At 43.8% G+C, this 18,424-nt stretch overlaps 1 protein-coding gene and 1 long non-coding RNA gene across 4 annotated transcripts in view; one reads left to right on the top strand and one right to left on the bottom strand.

Annotated features, from left to right (window-relative positions):
- Window positions 1–3,559, bottom strand: part of LOC137509034 (uncharacterized) — a 34,857-nt gene extending 31,298 nt beyond the window's left edge. Inside the window, exon 1 of one of the 2 annotated variants that reach the window (XR_011020488.1) lies at window positions 3,490–3,559. This is a non-coding gene — a long non-coding RNA (uncharacterized lncRNA). The remainder of the gene's footprint in view (window positions 1–3,489) is intronic. The other variant, XR_011020487.1, reaches the window with a different exon arrangement.
- The window catches only part of ELAVL1 (ELAV like RNA binding protein 1), a 165,350-nt gene that overhangs the window by 131,558 nt on the left and 15,368 nt on the right, over window positions 1–18,424 (top strand). Inside the window, exon 6 of one of the 2 annotated variants that reach the window (XM_068233798.1) lies at window positions 1,585–2,627. The exons of the other annotated variant lie outside the window; for it this stretch is intronic. Coding sequence (XP_068089899.1) covers window positions 1,585–1,909 — 325 coding nt within the window. The 3' untranslated portion in view covers window positions 1,910–2,627. Of the gene's footprint in view, window positions 1–1,584; window positions 2,628–18,424 lie in introns of those variants that run through there. 2 annotated transcript variants of the gene reach the window in all.

The raw sequence follows: 18,424 nt of genomic DNA, 5'->3' as shown, positions 1-18,424 counted from the left end.
CCGTTTAAAAGGAATGTAAAGAATGCAGGACACAGCTATAGTATTTGTGCTTGCTAAAACTAGCCTCTGGGAATCTGCGCAATAGCAGAGAGCTGGTCCCTGCAGCGTGGTTTTGCCAGCTTCTCTGAAGGGGGTTTCAGCGGGCAGCATTTATTTTCATCAGAGACGTAAAGCACTGTCCTGGGAAATACAGCTGCTCTGATGAGCTGTTAAACTGCATGAGTGTGCTGTTACAAGTAGGAGCTATCCTCTCCGGGATCATCAAAGGGGGAAGAATAACGAAAATACAAACAGCTGACAGGGCGGCCTCCTACTCCACAATGGGATATGCTAACTGTGTGTCAGTAAGGTTAATCTCCCGACGCGACTCCTTCACTGAATGTTGCTAATGCACTATTGTAATCTACTTTTATTCTACAACAACGCAAGCTCAATACATTACTCCACTTAGAAAAAGGTTATATTGAATGATCTTATAAGTCAATCCTTTAAAGGAGCATTATGACTAAAACTGTAAAATGCATATGTACATTTAAGAAGATCATTTTGTCTCAAAATGCTCTGTAAATGATTTCCTGTATAGTAGTCACCATTGGTAATAGATTAGATCAAAAGAGGTTCAGAGCTGACTATCTATTCATGGGGAACTCTCAATTGCCCTTATTCTTTTAAAAGTACTAAAGAAATATTGGCCAGAATAGTCGCTTGTACACTATTCTGACAGTTTAAGCAACTGCCATCCTGTAATTGCTATTGAAAAAGAAAATTCAGAGGATTTGTAATAAGATCTAGTCTAGTGGTTCTTTGCAGTGCATTTTACTTTGGAACAAATTAACTTTTTTTTTATTTGTGTATGTACCAAGATTTTACAGTATTAAGTCATAGGGCCCCTGAGGATTTTGCTACTAGTGATCAACTGATGCAGGGAACTGTGCTGTAGTGATTCCTCTGGGACATACCAATGAGTCAGTGGAACATGCGCAGTCAGAAAAGTGTATTGTAGGAGCACAAATTCCATATAATTGCGTTCATGTTTATTTTTTTTTTAACTATTAACGCTAATTAACTTGTGAATGTACTTATAGGGACTCAATCAAAACGGTTTATACATACCTGGGGCTTCCTGCCCCATACGCTCCGATCACTCCCATGTCGCTGGGTACTGGGTTCAGTACTGGGTCCCCCGCACTTCCTCCAATCGGCTCCAGTCTGACGTAACAGAAGCGCACTTCTCCTGCGTAGACTGGAGCCACCGGAATTGCAGGAACCCGGCAGTGGAGGATGGCGGCGTGGGAGCGATCTGAGCATATGGGGCTGGTGGAAGCCCCAGGTATGTATAAAACATATTGATTAATCCAGCTCTGAGTCTCTTTAATATGTATGTGCACGTGTACATGCGTGCCCTCGTCGCCATTTTAAAATGTCCATTTTTTTTTTTTTTTTTTTGCACGAAGTAGTTAAGTCTGCTGTGTAAATATGAGCTTGGTAGTGTGCCACAATATTCAGGTGCCATAAAAACGGTTTACATACAATCAGTCTCAGGTTTCCGTGTTTTTTTTTTTTGTTTTTTTTTTCTTTTACTAGATTTTCGCCCATGGGAGTTGATCATATGAGCAGTATATCTGGAGTGAATGTTGCTAACAATGCATCATCTGGATGGTGCATCTTTATTTACAACCTTGGGCAAGATGCAGATGAAGGAATCCTCTGGCAGATGTTTGGTCCATTTGGAGCAGTCACTAATGTGAAAGTTATCCGTGATTTTAACACCAACAAGTGCAAAGGTTTTGGTTTTGTGACCATGACAAACTATGAAGAGGCTGCAATGGCCATTGCAAGTCTTAATGGCTATCGCTTAGGGGACAAGACCTTACAAGTTTCCTTCAAAACTAGCAAGTCCCACAAATAACTTGCTCTTGTATTTTGTATTAAATAGAGAAAATGAGATTGAAGTTGGGGAAGAACTTTTTCTTTTGTTAGTGTAAAACTCATTTTGCGCCAATTTTCACACAAGTGTTTTTGTCTTAGTCTTCAATGAAATGTGGAAACAGATTTTTTTATACTCTGGGGCTATAACTTACATGTTCAAATGTTTGAGAGTTCCCAATATGTTAGACCAATTTTTAAGTTATTTACTTTAAGTATGCAAATAAAATATGGATACATAATAATACCCTGCAAATTATATAAATCTAAGCATGTTAACGAAGACTTTCAAAGCTATGATGTATGGGTTTTAATATTCCATATACTAAAATGTTTTTCTTTGGTTGTATTTTTGGTTAGTCTTTTTTTTACCCAAGGTGTCAGGTTTCCAGCTTAAATATTTGTATGTAAATGCATCACATGTCCCCTCTTTTGCGCAGCGTAGACAATTTCCTGAATGTTTGCTATTCAGGTTTATGAAAACAAATTCATATCAGCATGATTTTATCCTGTGTGCAGACCCCCACTGTAAGATGTGACTGTATAAGGTTTTAAATTTTATTTGCTGTTTAGAACTTTTCCCTTTACTGTTAATCCATTAAGACCTAGAAATTACTGTTTGTGAACATGCCAGTTTGAAGTGTTTGGTTGTAATGTTTTTCCTTTTGCATGCTACCATTAAAAATACCCACTTAACATTATTCACATTTACTTTTTCATATATTATGAAGTAAAATCATATTTGTGAAAGAAAAAGTCTAGTTTAACTACACTTCTCAAGGCAAAGCTTTTCTAACCTCCCTAGCATTCTGGACGAGCTCAGCTCGTTCAGAGACGCCGGAGGTCACCGCTCAGGCCCTGGTGGGGCCGATTTTAAGGTTGTTTTTTTTTTAAACACGCAGCTAGTCCTTTGCTAGCTGCGTGTTACTTCCGATCGCCGCTGATGCGCCGCTACCCGCCGCGTAATGGGCCCACCCCAAGACCCCGTGCGCAGCCTGGATAATCAGTGCCAGGCAGCGCTGATCGGGACTCCCTGTGACGTCATGACATCACTCCGTTCGGGAAGCCCTGAAGGAAATCCCGTTTACAACGGTATTTCCTTACAGGCATAGGCGCTGGCGGTGATCGGAGGGGTGGGAGGGACGCCGCAGGGAGGGGGGCATCATGTAGCTAGCGCTAGGCTAGCTACATGATTTTTAAAAATATGCAAAAAAAAAACTTCCCGCGGCCATTGCGACGCGGGAATCAGATTGCCAGGAAGGCTAATTGAACTTGTATGTCTTTTTTCAACCCAAATAACTATGTAAATATCCATTGCCTTAATTCTTCCATCTTGCTAAAAAATAAGGAAGGTGGATGAATCTGGACAGAGCCCTCCACAATTATTTTCAACTGGACACTCACTCTCTCTCTCTCTCTCTCTCTCTCTCTCTCTCTCTCTCTCTCTCTCTCTCTCTCTCTCTCTCTCTCTCTCTCTCTCTCTCTCTCTCTCTCTCTCTCTCTCTCTCTCTCTCTCTCTCTCTCTCTCTCTCCTCTCTCTCTCTCTCTCTCTCTCTCTCGTACCTTATCAGAGACATTGTTTGTCCAGCTTAATATAGTTGTGAAGTTGTTTTCCCCCTAGTTCTGTCCCTGGTTATCAGTTACTGTATCTAGGCAACAGCTAATTACTTGACCTGTTAAAGCTGATCCGAGATGAAAAACTTACCATAACAAGTAACTTGTCTATATATCTTCTCTAAAGTTTAGATAGTTTACACAGCAAATCTAGCTGCAAACAGCTTTAATAGAATATGGTTATTTCTTCCTGTGATACAATGTCAGCAGCCATCTTGTTTGAAAACATTACACAGAGGCAGGCTTATCTGCAACTTGAGCAAAAAAACCTAATCCCCCCCCCCCCTCCTCCCCTCTGCCTCTGAAATCTCTGGCTAGTAATACCTTTCCCTCCTCCTGCCCAGACTGAGCTCCCATGAGCCCTTGCTATTGTCTGAAAGTGCCTTGGCTCTCTGAAAACCTGTGGGAGTGGCTTGTGTAGTTTATAGGGAATTAGAGCATCAAAACAAAAGTATTTGGCTTGAGGAATGCCCTATAAACAATAGGAAAGGAACGCAATGAGTAAAAGTTCAGCTCGGATCCACTTTGAGTGCAGCTAAACTGGAAAAAAATTGTTTCACAAATATGAGTTTAGTTGATTATTTGTGAGAAAGTAAAAGCGTTCACTTAAGTGTAATTTGCTTTTGATCTTTTGAAAGGGTAACTACAAAATGTGAGGCCTGTTCAATAAAACAGTATGTTTGAACTTCTATTATGCCTCCAATTAGTACATGCAATTCCTCATATACCACTACAAATGTTCTTATACTGCATACTGTGCTATTTTGTTCTGCTTCTAAATGATGCAATAGCTGCCTTAAGTCCAGCAATGCATTCGTTGACCTCCCTACATGTCAGTATATGGCGCTGGTATGGCTATACAAAAACCTTCTGTGTCAGGGAAACTGTTTGTGTGCTCTTAAATGGTAAGTTGTTGGGAGAGGTTGCACAGGCTAGCCATTTACTTGGCTTATTAACTGCCCATACATTTGTTTTATGCAGGTGCAATCTTTACAATTTTTGAAAGAATGAATAATTGGTAATTCCTTTTCTGTGTAGTAAAATACACAGAAAATGAACGGTCTCCAGGTAGGCTTGAAATGCTGAGAAGGATGGCCACCCTATTCAACTTCAATATTGTGGATTCTGCCAAATGAAGTGTTTTTTTTTTTTTTTTTCTCTTTTGCCAGTTTCCCCACTGTTCTAAAGCACAGCTGTCTAATATCACTTATAAACCGCTATTCAGATGAAGAAAAGCCCATTGACTACTATTCACCAGTTCTACATAACGTGTGTTACCATCTGTCAGTATGTTGCTGTGGAACCCAATGAAGTAATATAAAATGTGTGATGTACTAGAAGAACATTTCAGCATTTTACAAGTCTACTTCTATTTTGGCCATTCCTACTAGATTATGATGAGGTTATCTATGTTTACTTAGAACTACCTAAAAGGTAGTGAATGTGCTTCTCTGGACAACCCACAGTGATGTTGAGTCTTAAACTACATGAGCATTTTAAATTTTCCTTGGCCAAAATGATCAGCCTGAATTTCTTGGCCAAAAAGCTACATCGTATGTAGTTTTCCCCAAGATGTTACTGCTTTTGTTAATGTGAGATTTGCTCTTGAAGTTTATGCTGAATCCGTTGCAGTCAGCTTTAAAGAGAACCCGAGGCGGGGTTTTGGGAATGAAATCACCATACAGAGGCTGGGTCTGCCTATAGAGCCCAGCCTCTGTTGCTATCTAGATCGCCCCTAAGCCCCCCTGCGCTCTGCAATACCCCATAAATCACAGCCGGGCTGTTTACCTCGCTCCTGTCAGTCTCGGCGCTCCCCCCGCCTCCTGCATCGCTCCGGTCCCCGCCTGCGTCCCTTCCCTCCAATCAGCAGGGAGGGAAGGGATGCAGGCGGGGCCCGGAGCAATGCAGGAGGCGGGGGGGAGCACCCAGACTGACAGAGGTAAACACAGCCCGCTCAGCCCGCTGCGTGTTAGCAGCGTGGCTGTGTTTTTATGGGGGACTGCAGAGCGTGGTGGGGCTTAGGGGCGATCTAGATAGCAACAGAGGCTGGGCTGTATAGGCAGACCCAACCTCTGTATGTGGATTTTATTCTCAGAACCCCGCCTCGGGTTCTCTTTAACCACTTGCCGACCGCACGCTTATACCGTGCGTCGGCAAAGTGGCAGCTGCAGGACCAGCGACGCAGTACTGCGTCGCCAGCTGCAAGCTGATTGATTAGGAAGCAGCCGCTCGCGCGAGCGGCTGCTTCCTGTCAAATCACGGCGGGGGGCTCCGTGAATAGCCTGCGGGCCGCCGATGGCGGCTCGCAGGCTAAATGTAAACACAAGCGGAAATAATCCGCTTTGTTTACATTGTACGGCGCTGCTGCGCAGCAGCGCCGTAAGGCAGATCGGCGATCCCCGGCCAATCAGCGGCCGGGGATCGCCTCCATGTGACAGGGGACGTCCTGTCACTGGCTGCACAGGACGGATAGCGTCCTGTGCAGCCCGGATCACCGGGAGGGAGAGGTAGGAGAGGGAGGGGGGTGAATGTCGCAGCGGAGGGGGGCTTTGAGGTGCCCCCCCCCCGCAACTAGCCTGCACGCAGGAGCGATCAGACCCCCCCTGCACATCATCCCCATAGGGGGGAAAAAAGGGGGGCGATCTGATCGCTCTGCGTGCCCTCTGATCTGTGCTGGGGGCTGCAGAGCCCACCCAGCACAGATCCCTTCAAACAGCGCTGGTCCTTAAGGGGGGGGGGGTAAAGGGTGGGTCCTCAAGTGGTTAATGATGCACAGTGCAGGTAAAGGAAATTTTCATGTTTCCCCATGGGTCAATTTATAGCTATGCATTTTAACTGAAAGTTTTTTATTTTTATTTTTTTTATTTTTTTTCCTTAATGCAGTTCTGCGTGCATTTTTTTTTCCACTTTAGTTGTGGAATCGATTTATACAAAAGTGCATGAAAATGCACAACAACTGAATGAACGCAGAACTCTGTTAAAATGAATGCATTTTTATCTGCTGTCCGTGTAAACCTAACATAAAGGTGTCATATATGATGCAAATTACTTTTCCAATTCAAAATAGATTGTATAAGAAATTGAAAATTCACTTTTTCAGATGAGTTGGAAAATTTAGTTTATATATTTGTTTTACAAAATTTTGGAAAAATCAATCATAATTGTATGGTATATTGATTAGATTTTTTTTTTTTTTTAGATTAGATTGCTCTAGTTGGAAAATGAATTGAAGACAACTGTGGTTTCAATCAGAAGGGATTCAGGCAATTTAGAAATTGATAAGGCAGAATACAAGCCACTCATCTGCGGACAGCCTTTAATACACAGATCCATTAAAGGGAACCTAAACTGAGAGGGATATGGATTCTTCCTTTTAACCACTTAAGGACCAGGGGATATTGCCGTGATCGGTGCTGCGTGGGCTCTACAGCCCGCAGCACCGATCACGTATGTACCAGGGCGATCAGACTCCACCCCCCCCCCCTTTTTTCCCCACTAGGGGGATGTCCTGCTGGGGGGGGGGTCTGATCGCCGCCGGCTACCTGCACTTTCCGAGGGGGGCTCTTCAAAACCCCCTCCGCAGCGCTTTCCGCCCTCCCCGGCTTTCCCTCCCTCACCCTGTGAGAGGCACAGGACTGAGTTCCGTCCTGCGCCGGATAGGATAGGCTTCTGCCTATCAGGTGCCGGCGATCCCCGGCCAATCAGAGGCTGGGGATCGCCGATCTACGCCACGGCGCTGCTGCGCAGCAGCGCCGTGTGATGTAAACAGCGGGGATTTCTTCCCCGGATGTTTACATTATGCGTGCGAGCCGCAATCGGCGGCTCGCACACTGTTCACGGAGGCAGTCTCCGTGAACTAGCATGGAAAGGCCGCTCGATCGAGCGGCCGTTTCCATGCTATACCACTAACGACCCGCCGACGCCTATCGGCGTTAGGCGGTCGTTAAGTGGTTAAACAATACCAGTTGCTCGTCAGTCCTGCTGATCTCTTTGGCTGCAGTAGTGGCTGAATCACACACCTGAAACAAGCATGCAGCTAATCCAGTCTGACTTCAGTCAGAGCACCTGATCTTCAAGCTTGCTGAGGGGCTGTGGCTAAAAGTATTTGACACACAGGATCAGCAGGAGAGTCAGGCACCTTTTGTATTTTTAAAAGGAAAAATCCATATCCTTCTCATTTTAGGTTCCTTTTAAGGCCTCTTGCACACTACATGCGATTCAGATTCCGATTAGCGATTTATTTATTTTTATTTTTTTATCGATTTTCACATGCGATTCTTATTTCCGATTTGTAATTGGTACTGCATGCTGCGGTTTTTGCTGCGGTTTTTCTTTTGATAGTATCCAGGGAAATTCGGTATCTCAAATCGGATTTGCAGTGTGCAGCTGTGATCTTAAAATCCCACTTAACAGTGGCAGCAAAACTGCTACCTAGGTTTGCCACTCGATACTTGCCTGTAGGGTTTTTGTTTGTTTACTTAGTTACATAATTATTTGGGTTGAAAAAAGACATACGTCCATCGAGTTCAACCAGAGAACAAAGTACACCACCAGCCTGCTCCCTCACATATCCCTGTTGATCCAGAGGAAGGCGAAAAACCCTTACAAGGCACGGTCCAATTAGCCCCAAAAGGGAAAAAAAATCTTTCCCGTCTCCAGATGGCAATCAGATAAAATCCCAGGATCAACATCATTAGGCATAACCTAGTAATTGTAGCCATGGATGTCTTTCAACGCAAGGAAAACATCTAAGCCACCTTTAAATGCAGGTATAGAATATGCCATAACTACTTCCTGTGGCAATGCATTCCACATCTTAATCACTCTTACTGTAAAGAACTGGCTAAAACGTTTTTCCTCCATGCCCAGATCATGTCCTGTAGATTTTTATATTGCCCTCTGATGTATTTATACATGTTAATTAGATCCCCTCTAAGGCGTCTTTTCTCTAGACTAAATAAACCCATTTTATCTAACCTTTCTTGGTAAGTGAGACCTTCCATCCCACGTATCAATTTTGTTGCTCGTCTCTGCACCTGCTCTAAAACTGCAATATCTTTCCTGTAATGTGGTGCCCAGAACTGAATTCCATATTCCAGATGTGGCCTTACTAGAGCGTTAAACAGGGGCAATATTATGCTAGCATCTCGAGTTTTTATTTCCCTTTTAATGCATCCCAAAATTTTGTTAGCTTTAGCTGCAGCGGCTTGGCATTGAGTGCGATTATTTAACTTATTGTTGAGTACTCCGAAGTTCTTCTCAGAGTTTGATGTCCCCAACTGTATCCCATTTATTTTGTATGGTGCTAGACCATTGGTATGACCAAAATGCATGAATTTACATTTTTCAACATTGAATTTCATCTGCCATGTATGTGCCCATATAGCCATCCTATCCAGATCCTGTTGCAATATGACACTATCTTCCTGAGAGTTGATGATTCTGCACAATTTTGTATCATCTGCAAAAATAGCAACATTGCTCACTACTGAATCTACAAGGTCATTAATAAATAAATTGAAAAGCAGTGGACCCAGTACAGACCCCTGTGGGACCCCACTGCTAACCGTCTCCCATTTTGAGTTTGATTCATTGACCACAACTCTTTGTTTTCTGTCCATTAGCCAGTTCCCTATCCAGCCACACAGACTCTTCCCCAGTCCTTGCATCCTCAACTTTTGCACCAGTCTTTTGTGGGGAACAGTGTCGAAGGCCTTTGCAAAGTCCAAGTATATCACATCTAAAGCATTCCCAATATCCACATTGGCATTCACTACCTCCTAAAAGCTGAGCATGTTAGTCACAGGACCTGTCTTTAGTAAACCCATGTTGATGCTGAGAAATAAGATTTTCTACTATGAAGTCATGTATACTATCTCTTAGTAACCCCTCAAATAGTTTGCATACAACTGATGTTAAGCTTACAGGTCTATAATTTCCTGGATCTGATTTTTTGCCCTTCTTAAACAATGGGAAAGCGTGTGCTGTTTGTTTTTATTTTGTTTTTTTCCCCCCTTTCAATAAAATAAAAGCAGAAGTGGTAATAGTGACTGGTAGCTTGATGGCCATGTACAGCTGCAGTTTGGTTCCCGTTTTTATTAATGTCAAAGCAAACCTAAACTAGGCTCACTGGATCACATCTCTTCAGTGTTCTACATACCATAATCAGTTATCCTCTGCCTCAAAGCATCTCTTAAATAATTTTGTTAGGTGGGCAGGTAAGCTTGCTTCTGAGTGATTTAAAAAAAAATCCACAAGGTAGGAAGTATGGATTTTTAAGGAATGGTACTTCAGAGACATATGTACATAATTCTGCTTCAGATGAAGATATACATTTTATTTAATATTTTGTTTTCAGTTACAATAGAATACATGTGCATCTCAAGCTGTAATGCTCGGTCCACACTTGTCCAGTTGCAGATTGGATCCATTTTGAAAAAAAAATTTCTCCCTGGTTTTCTGCAAAATGTCCTTTTTTGCAGCATATGTTTGTCAGTCCGTGGAAACCAGTTGTGGGTGGAGGTGTCGAACTGGAGGGGGAAGCAGCACAGTGGCAGGGAGGGGGTCAGCCCACCTCCCTCACCTGTGTCCCGCCGCCCGCAGTCCTCCTCTTGCTATGTCCGCTATAGCAAAATGGCGAAGGACGAGCGGGGAAGCATTACCTTCCTTTTTCTGCTCACCGTGTGACTTCCTGCAATGCCGCCTTCTAGTGGGCGGCATTGCAGGAAGTCACGCGGCGAGCAGAGGAAGAAGGGTAATTGCTTCCCCCCTCGCCTGCTCATTGCAATTTTGCTATAGCGGACATAGCTGGAGTGGGGGTGGGTGTACCCAGGTGAGGGAGGGGGGCTAACTCCTCCCCTGCCGCTGTGCCCGCTGCCCCCCTTCCTGGCTGCTTCTCCCTCCAGCATACTAGGGCACCTATGGAGGTGATGTAGAGGGGAGGAGCAGGCAGTAGGCAATCCGGATCTGTCTGTGTAGAGAGAGCTCAGTTTTTGCATTGCCTTCCACTACCCCTCATGTATCCGGGCTCCATGAAGTCCTATCCGGGGTCCGTGAGGTACCAACAAATCCGGACCCCACGTTTAGTTTTTCAAGCCAGATTCCTGTATCAGTTTTTTAATTAGGTGAAGACGGCTACTATTTTTAACATTGTTATCCGTGGCTCTGTTTTTGGTCCGGGCCCAAAAACTGAGCTATGGCTACGTTTTACCAACAAGTGTGAACCCTTCCCTTAGTCCTTATGTCTTTGTGTGCTGGATTGCTTCAAGAAAACTAGAAATTGCTTCCACATCAGCAGCAGGCTGGTGTGATCCCAGCTAGCTGCGTAAAGTGGATCTCCATCCACATTACTGAAGTAAATAGCTTGGAGCTTTTCCCACAAGGAAAGGGGGGGGGGGGGGTTTGCAAGGTGCTGGAAATTGAGTGATGCGGGGTCTTCGGGACACCTTTGTGGGACAAGATACTGTAGGTAAGTATAATTTTTTTTTAATTTCTCTTACAGCAAGGCTGGAGGATATTGTTCATGTGGATGGAGAACCACTTTAAGCTGCTGCATCTAAATTCCTGATTTTGGTTGTTTATAAATGGCTTTAGAAAGTAGGCTAAATGCCAAGTACTGGGAGAGGAACACTGGCATCAATTCTGTTGCCGTTGTTAAATGGGGGCTTTAATAAAACAAGAGTAAAATGTAATAAACCGAACATTTATATAGCGCTTTCTTCCTGTCACACTCAAGCGCTGCAGCCTCTAGGACATGCTCAAGAGGCCAACCTGCAGTGTTGGGGAGTCCTGCCTTGAACTCCTTACTAAATAGGTACTGACCTATGCTGATTTTGAGGAAGACATATATATAGTGTATATAATATAGCCATTTAATTGTTGTCCTTTCTTTAGAATAAAGCAAGCTTTAGGCGCAGGAAGTACAGTGTACCAGTATTGCAGTAGCAATGTTCAAATTATAGGCTTCGACTTTTGTGTAAATGAGCTGCTGTTGCAAACCAGGCCCATATGCAATTTTTTCTACTGTATTTTCTCCTGGGAGATAATTTTCGGTCTTTAAAATAATTTTTCAGCGCTTTGCAACTAAAAAGTAGCAAAAAAGTGAAAAAGCACTATCAAAATTATTTTGAGTATTTTCTTGCTTGCTGGTGATTTAAAATGCATTTTGACAATTTTGAAAAGTCACCTAGAAAAAACTGAGAAAAAGTTAATTGCATATGGGCCTTGGTATCTTATGGAAACAAAACCAATTGTGCACATAGTGCATTATTGATTGGGCTGTACTTGTGGTGGTTTTTTTTTTTTTTTGTTTATCAAAAGTGGCACTTTTAAGTAAGGGCTGAAACTATGGATCATCATGCGTTAAAATGGTGAAATTAACCTAGGTACATTATTAAAGGGAAGATCCGAGCAATTTAAAAATAAAAAAAAAATCCACCTACCTGGGGCTTCCTCCAGCCCCCTGTATCCGTCCTGTGCCTGCGCCGCATCACCATTGGCTCCAGGTCCCTCTCAGGTGGAGATGCAGACCTCGCCAGGCCGGCTTCTGGGTCAGCTTCTCTTGCGCTCCAGCATTTGTCTCACTGCTTGCGCTGATGTCATTCGGACTGCATGGGCGCAGTACAGTCTGGATGATGTCGGTGCGACTCTGAGAGCCGCTCGTGCAGGCACAGTGGACATCCTGCGCCGTAGGGGACCACAGTCCACTGGCAATGAGGAGCTGCGACGAGGGCACATGACGGCTGGCAGGGCCTGGAGGAAGCTCGAGGTAAATGGATTTTTATTTTTTTTTTTAAATTGGGTCGGTTGTGTCCGTTCCGTGTTGCTTGCAGCATTTTGCCGCAATTCTTGAGCGGTCGCGGTACAGTGCTAATCAGGATTGTCGGGAATCGCGAATGTGTCCAGTGATTTTTTTTTTTTATTTATTTTTTTTTACTGCGCTAATCAGAGTAAAATCACCCGTGCAAAACCGTTCTCTATTTCTCTAGTGTCAATAGGCCCTTAAGGAAGGACCAAAAGAGGTCTGTAAAAACTTCAATTCAGCCTCCACATAATGTCCCTTATCTCACTCCCAGCATACTATACATGTTGCACTTTGCATTGGTGGGGATGAAATGTTATGCTACTGTCATATAACAATGGGGAATAGTAAGCAGTGAAACTGCAATTCCATTCTTGGGTGAAAATTTCACTTTTTTTTTTTTTTTAAATTCTGCGCTAAATTTAATTCTCAAGTAGTTTAAAAACACTGCTGTCCAAAATAATGAATGTCCTGGCCAAGTGGTCTCGTAGCTGTCCAGCTGTTTTGTTAATCTAGTACAGTGATCTCCCCCGAAATCTTTTCTAGCGGGTGGGGTGCGATTTGCTTAAAACATAGGAGGAGGAGGCGGCGAGCTGATGGCAGCTGGGTATTCACCAAAATTAGCCGGGTGAAGCACCCGGCTAAAAGAGCCTGGGGTGAACACTGTAGAGTAGCTGTATTCAAGGACATATAGCAATATGCACAAAGCCAACTCCGCAGGTAGCCAAGCTGTACTTGTACTGGCCGCGCTCTTCTGTACATGCGTGGCTCAGTCACGCGCACGCTCCTGACTCAGGAGCGCAGTATGCTCCTGAGCTTGGCTGGGTCGCACATGTGCAGAAGCGCATGGCTTGCTCGTCTGCTGGGAAGAATTCTAAGAGAACCGTGCAGCCGGAGAGAACAGTGAAGAGCCCCATGCACCTCATGGGACTAGAGTAAACCCCAGGTAAGTATAAATTCAGATTCAAGCCATCTCAGGTACACTTTAAGGGGATGTTGGGGTGGCCTCTGTACACATGCTGGATTCTCGGTTGAGCTAGTGTTTATTGGCCCAGTTCAATCTAGACTGTGTACATAGCTTTAGGCTGTAGACACACCATGAGTGATTTCTAAGTGCTTTTCTTTAAATTGCAGCAATAACAAATTTTTGTTATGGTTGATTGTTGCAATTTTTTTTATGGTTGTTAGATTGTTGCATTCTAACTGCTAAACAGCAACCAGTACAACTGCCATCTTCATGTTTGCTATTTCCCTGCATCAGTGTTTTACTACAGCTAACATCTAGAAATATGCCTGAAGAAGGGGACTAGATCCCAGAAAGCTTGCATTATTTAACTCTATCAGTTAGCCATTAACCACTTTCCCCCACGCGTATGAATTTCTCCGTCCCTTTTTCCATCCTTTAACCCCCAGGGACGGAGAAATCCGTACTTTGCGCACTCCCGCCGCGCTCCCGCTCGTAAATACGCCGCCCGCCGCTAGTAAACACGCCGCCGCCCGCTCGCCCGGAGATCAATGAACGGGAAAATCCATTCCCGTTCGTTGATCTAAGCCCCGCAATGATCCGCTGCTCTCCGATGGCCAGCGCGATCATTGTGATCTTACCCAGCCTCCAAGTACTTCCTCCAAGCTTCCGGAAGGACGCTTGGAGGTCGCATTAAAACAAAAAGTTACTGTGGCCAAATGGTAAAACTACACCCTACACATTTTTCACATACAAATTACTTTTACACAAAAAATTAACTCATTACCTCCCACACTCCCAATTTTTTTTTTTTTGTAATTAAAAAAAAATAAAAAAATGTACAATAAAAAAAATACATAGTTACCTTAGGGACTGAACTTTTTAAATATTTATGTCAGGAGGGTACAACACTGTTACTTTATAAACTATGGGCTTGTAATTAGGGATGGACGCAAAACTGAAAAAAATGCACCTTTATTTCCAAATAAAATATTGGCGCCAAACATTGTGATAGGGACAATTTTATAACAGTTTTATAACCGGGACAAAAGGGCAAATACATTTCATGGGTTTTAATTACAGTAGCATGCATTAATTAAAAACTATAATGGCCGAAAACTGAAAAATAATTTTTTCCCAGATTTTTCCTATTTTCCCATTAAAACACATTTAGAATAAAAAAATTCTTGGCATAATGTCCCACCTAAAGAAAGCCTAATTAGTGGTGGAAAAAACAAGATATAGATCGTTTAATTGTGATAAGTAATGATAAAGTTATAGACGAATGAATGGAAGGAGCGCTGAAAGGTGAAAATTGCTCTGGTGGTCAGGGGGTAAACCCCCTCAGTGGTGAAGTGGTTAAAAGGTATTACTTTTACAACACTGTTTTTTTCTACCTGCAATTTTACCGCAATTTTAATGCAAGTAAATGGGAGAGGTTTTTTCAAAAACCGCCCAGAAAGCTCTTGTTGGTCAGAAAAGCATTCAGAAAGCGTGCTCATAGTGTGTTACAGCCAGTTTGGAAGCAAAATCTGCCAAAGCTAGTAGCAGTGAATGCTTTCCTAGCTCCAGATGTGGGGCAAAGATTGGGGGGGGGGGGAATTAGTCGTTAAAACAGGTGGGGAAATGTAAGGTTTAAGAGTGAATTTTCCTCTTAACCTCTTGACGACCAGCTAACGCCGATTGGTGTAAACTGGTTGTCTGTGGGCTTCCATGGAAACGACGAGCGGCCGTTCCATGTCAGTTCACGGGGGGTGTCTCCGTGAACTGCCTGCGAGCCTACGATCGCGGCTCGCAGGCGAAATGTAAACCCGCGGGGAAGAAATCCCCGGTGTGTACACTGCACGGCGCTGCAGCAGCGCCGTAAAGGAGATCGGCGATCCCCGGCCTCTGATAGGCCGGGGATCGCCGCCGTCTGATAGGCTGAAGCCTATCAGAGGCGGTACAGGATGTATCGCCGTCCTGTACCGCTTACAGAGCCAGGGAGAGGGGAATAGCGCTGCGGAGGGGGGCTTTGAGGAGCCCCCCCCCGCAAGGCACAGCAGAGCACCCCAGCAGCACAATCCCCCTAGTGGGGAAAAAAAGGGGGGAGGGGGGGGAAGTCTGATCCCCCTGCCTGCAATACGATTTGTGCTGGGGGCTGAAGAGCCCACCCAGCACAGATCAATAGGAAACCACTTGGTCGGCAAGTGGTTAAAATTCAGAACTTTTTAGATTTGTGTGCAGATTGGCTCTAAATTCCTGTACTTTTACACTTCTGAACGATTAATAGGCTTTTGGTTTGTTTTTTGCTGCAGTTCTTGTGAATTTTTTTCCCTTAATAGATATTTTGACCATTTTGCATACAATCATTTTATGTTAAGAATATTTACATTTTATTTGATTAAAGGGACTCCGAGCAGTGCAGAAACTATGGAAAGATGCATATCATTTTAAAGCTCTTTCTCCTCTTTCCAATCATATATAAACCGCTGCCCTACGCCTTTTAGTTTTCGCTATTTTCGCGATTGAAATTGCCGCGACTGTGATTTCAATCGCGAAAATAAAGAAAACTAAAAGGCGTAGGGCAACGATTTAGGTGTCGCCAGAAAGAGGAGAAAGAGAGCTTTAAAATGATATCCATCTTTCCATAGTTACATTGTATTACACAGGGTGACTTTTTCTGCTGAATGGAGCTGCTGACACTGGGGAAAGTGTCGTCCTGTGTAATACAAGTAACTATGTAAAGATGGATATCATTTTAAAGCTCTTTCTCCTCTTTCTGGCGACACCTAAATCGTCGCTCTACGCCTTTTAGTTTTCTTTATTTTCGCGATTGAAATCGCAGTCGCGGCAATTTCAATCGCGAAAATAGCGAAAACTAAAAGGCGTAGGGCAGCGATTTATATATCATTGGAAAGAGGAGAAAGGGAGCTTTAAAATGATATGCATCTTTCCATAGTTTCTGCACTGCTCGGAGTCACTTTAAGTAAAATAAACTCCCAAGCCAGGTTTTCTTTTTTTTTTTCCTTTTCTTTCTTTGATTATTTTGCATTTAAAAACATTACATTTTGATTTTGTGTTGCTTTTCTTTTAGTCTATTCAGATTTTGTTTTTCACGGCTTTTCAGTGCTTTAACTTCTTGAAAAGAAAAAAAGGCACATGCACCATACCGTCCTTGCGCAACTGTGATTTATTGCAACATCTTCTGTATCATATCCATACAAAAGAATCGCTCATAGCGTGTCGTGGGTGCAGGCAGCTAAAGCAGCCGTGGGAGTGGATGAGGGGTGGCGGGCACTGAAATGGGACAAACTTTTTTTTTTTTTTTTTGCTTTTCAAGAAGTTGGTGACATCTCCCCATCTACACGATGCGATTCTTTGTGCGATTCGATTACGATTCTATTTACGATCCATTTAAATCCGACATGCCCGATTGGGATTTGATTCGATTCAATTCGATTTGCCATTGTTTTGCAGTGGCAAATCGAATCCCGATCAGACACGTCGGATTTAATCGGATCGTAAATAGAATCGTAATCGAACGTCACAAAGAATCAAATTGTGTAGATTGGGCTTTACTTCAGAGACTATTTACATGGCGCACCCATCAAGCATCTGAATCCTGAATCGCTGCAGCGGTAGTGAGTAATGTTTTCTACACTTTCTTGCTAAATACTGTATAATATTGAGGCACTTTCTATAGTCTTCTATTGCAGCGTTTTCAGTGCTTTTTTTTCAGGCTATACAGGTAGATGCATTTTATGTACCTGGTATTTGTGTGGAGAAAAAAAACAAACTTAATGTGGCTTTGTGTGTGGTGCTGTGACATACGTCACCATCCTCCTCTGTTCAGCCAAAATATTTGACTGAGCAGCAAGTAGATAATGGGCGGGGAGGGAGTGTCAGTACTTCCTGCTCTGCCTATCCTTAGTTTTGCCTCCTCCACTCACCGTTCATGGTTCCTATATGCTGTTACAATACACAGCGCCCTGGGGAGCAGGTGCTCTGGGCGATCTTGTGGTAGTTAAGGTCAGAATAGTGTACTAATACAGCTATTAATGCACTATTCTGCGCTCAGCTACCAAAAGACCGCATGTAGCGTAGCTCCCCTTTGCACTCTGTACTGTAACAGCATATAGGAACCATTAGTGAGTGGAGGGGGCAGAAACTAATAACGGGCAGAGAGCAGGAAGTACTGACATTTCCTTTCCGCCCATCATCGACTTGCTGCTCAGTCGAATATTTCGGCAGAGCAGGGGGCACGGGTGCTGGAAAGGGAGGGTGATGCTGCACCACACACACACACACACAAAACCGCATTAAAAGTATGTTTATAATAATTCAGATTAGGGGTACTTAAAGCCCAGTTCACTGCAAATTATTTTTGAATGTCCTAGTATATGAAATAAAGTAATTTTGCCAGTGTTACAGAATTTCAACGCTCAGCAAGATCATGACCTTCTACAGAAAATGCCAGATTAAAAGTAATATTGAATGTATTGTGCTGATGACATGGCACCTTTTTAACCTCCCTGGCATTCTTATTCCCGCGACCCTACTGCCACGGGAAGGTTTTTTTTTTGTTTTTTTTTTTGCATTTTTTTTCTTTCTATTATGTAGCTAGCCTAGCGCTAGCTACATGATGCCCCCCTCTTTGCGCGCCCTCCCACCCCTCCGATTGCCGCTGCCGCCTATGCCCCGTCAGGAAATCTTGTTCTGAACGGGATTTCCTTCAGGGCTTACCCCGTCGCCATGGCGACGATCGCGATGAAGTAACGGCGTCGTGACGTCACAGGGCGTCCTGATCCACCTCTCAGCGCTGCCGGGCACTGATTAGCCAGGCTGTGCAGGAGTCCCAGGGGGAGCCCTGTTGCGCGTCGGGCATCAGCGGTGATCGCGTAGAACACGCAGCTAGCAAAGTGCTAGCTGCGTGTTTTTTAAAAAAATGTATTCACATTAGCCCACCAGGGCCTGAGCGGTGCCCACCAACGTGACTAGACGAGTTCAGCTCGTCCAGAACGCCAGGGAGGTTAAATTGGGTAGATCTAGGGATATAAAACTTTAAAGGACAACTGTAGTGAGAGGTATATGAAAGCGGCCATATTTATTTTCTTTTAAACAATACCAGTTGCCTGGCA

This window comes from Hyperolius riggenbachi, chromosome 1 (genome assembly GCF_040937935.1).
Source record: "Hyperolius riggenbachi isolate aHypRig1 chromosome 1, aHypRig1.pri, whole genome shotgun sequence".
Lineage (NCBI taxonomy): Eukaryota > Metazoa > Chordata > Amphibia > Anura > Hyperoliidae > Hyperolius > Hyperolius riggenbachi.
The sequence above is the reverse complement of the archived record's forward strand: the minus strand, read 5'-3'. Positions and strand labels throughout refer to the sequence as shown.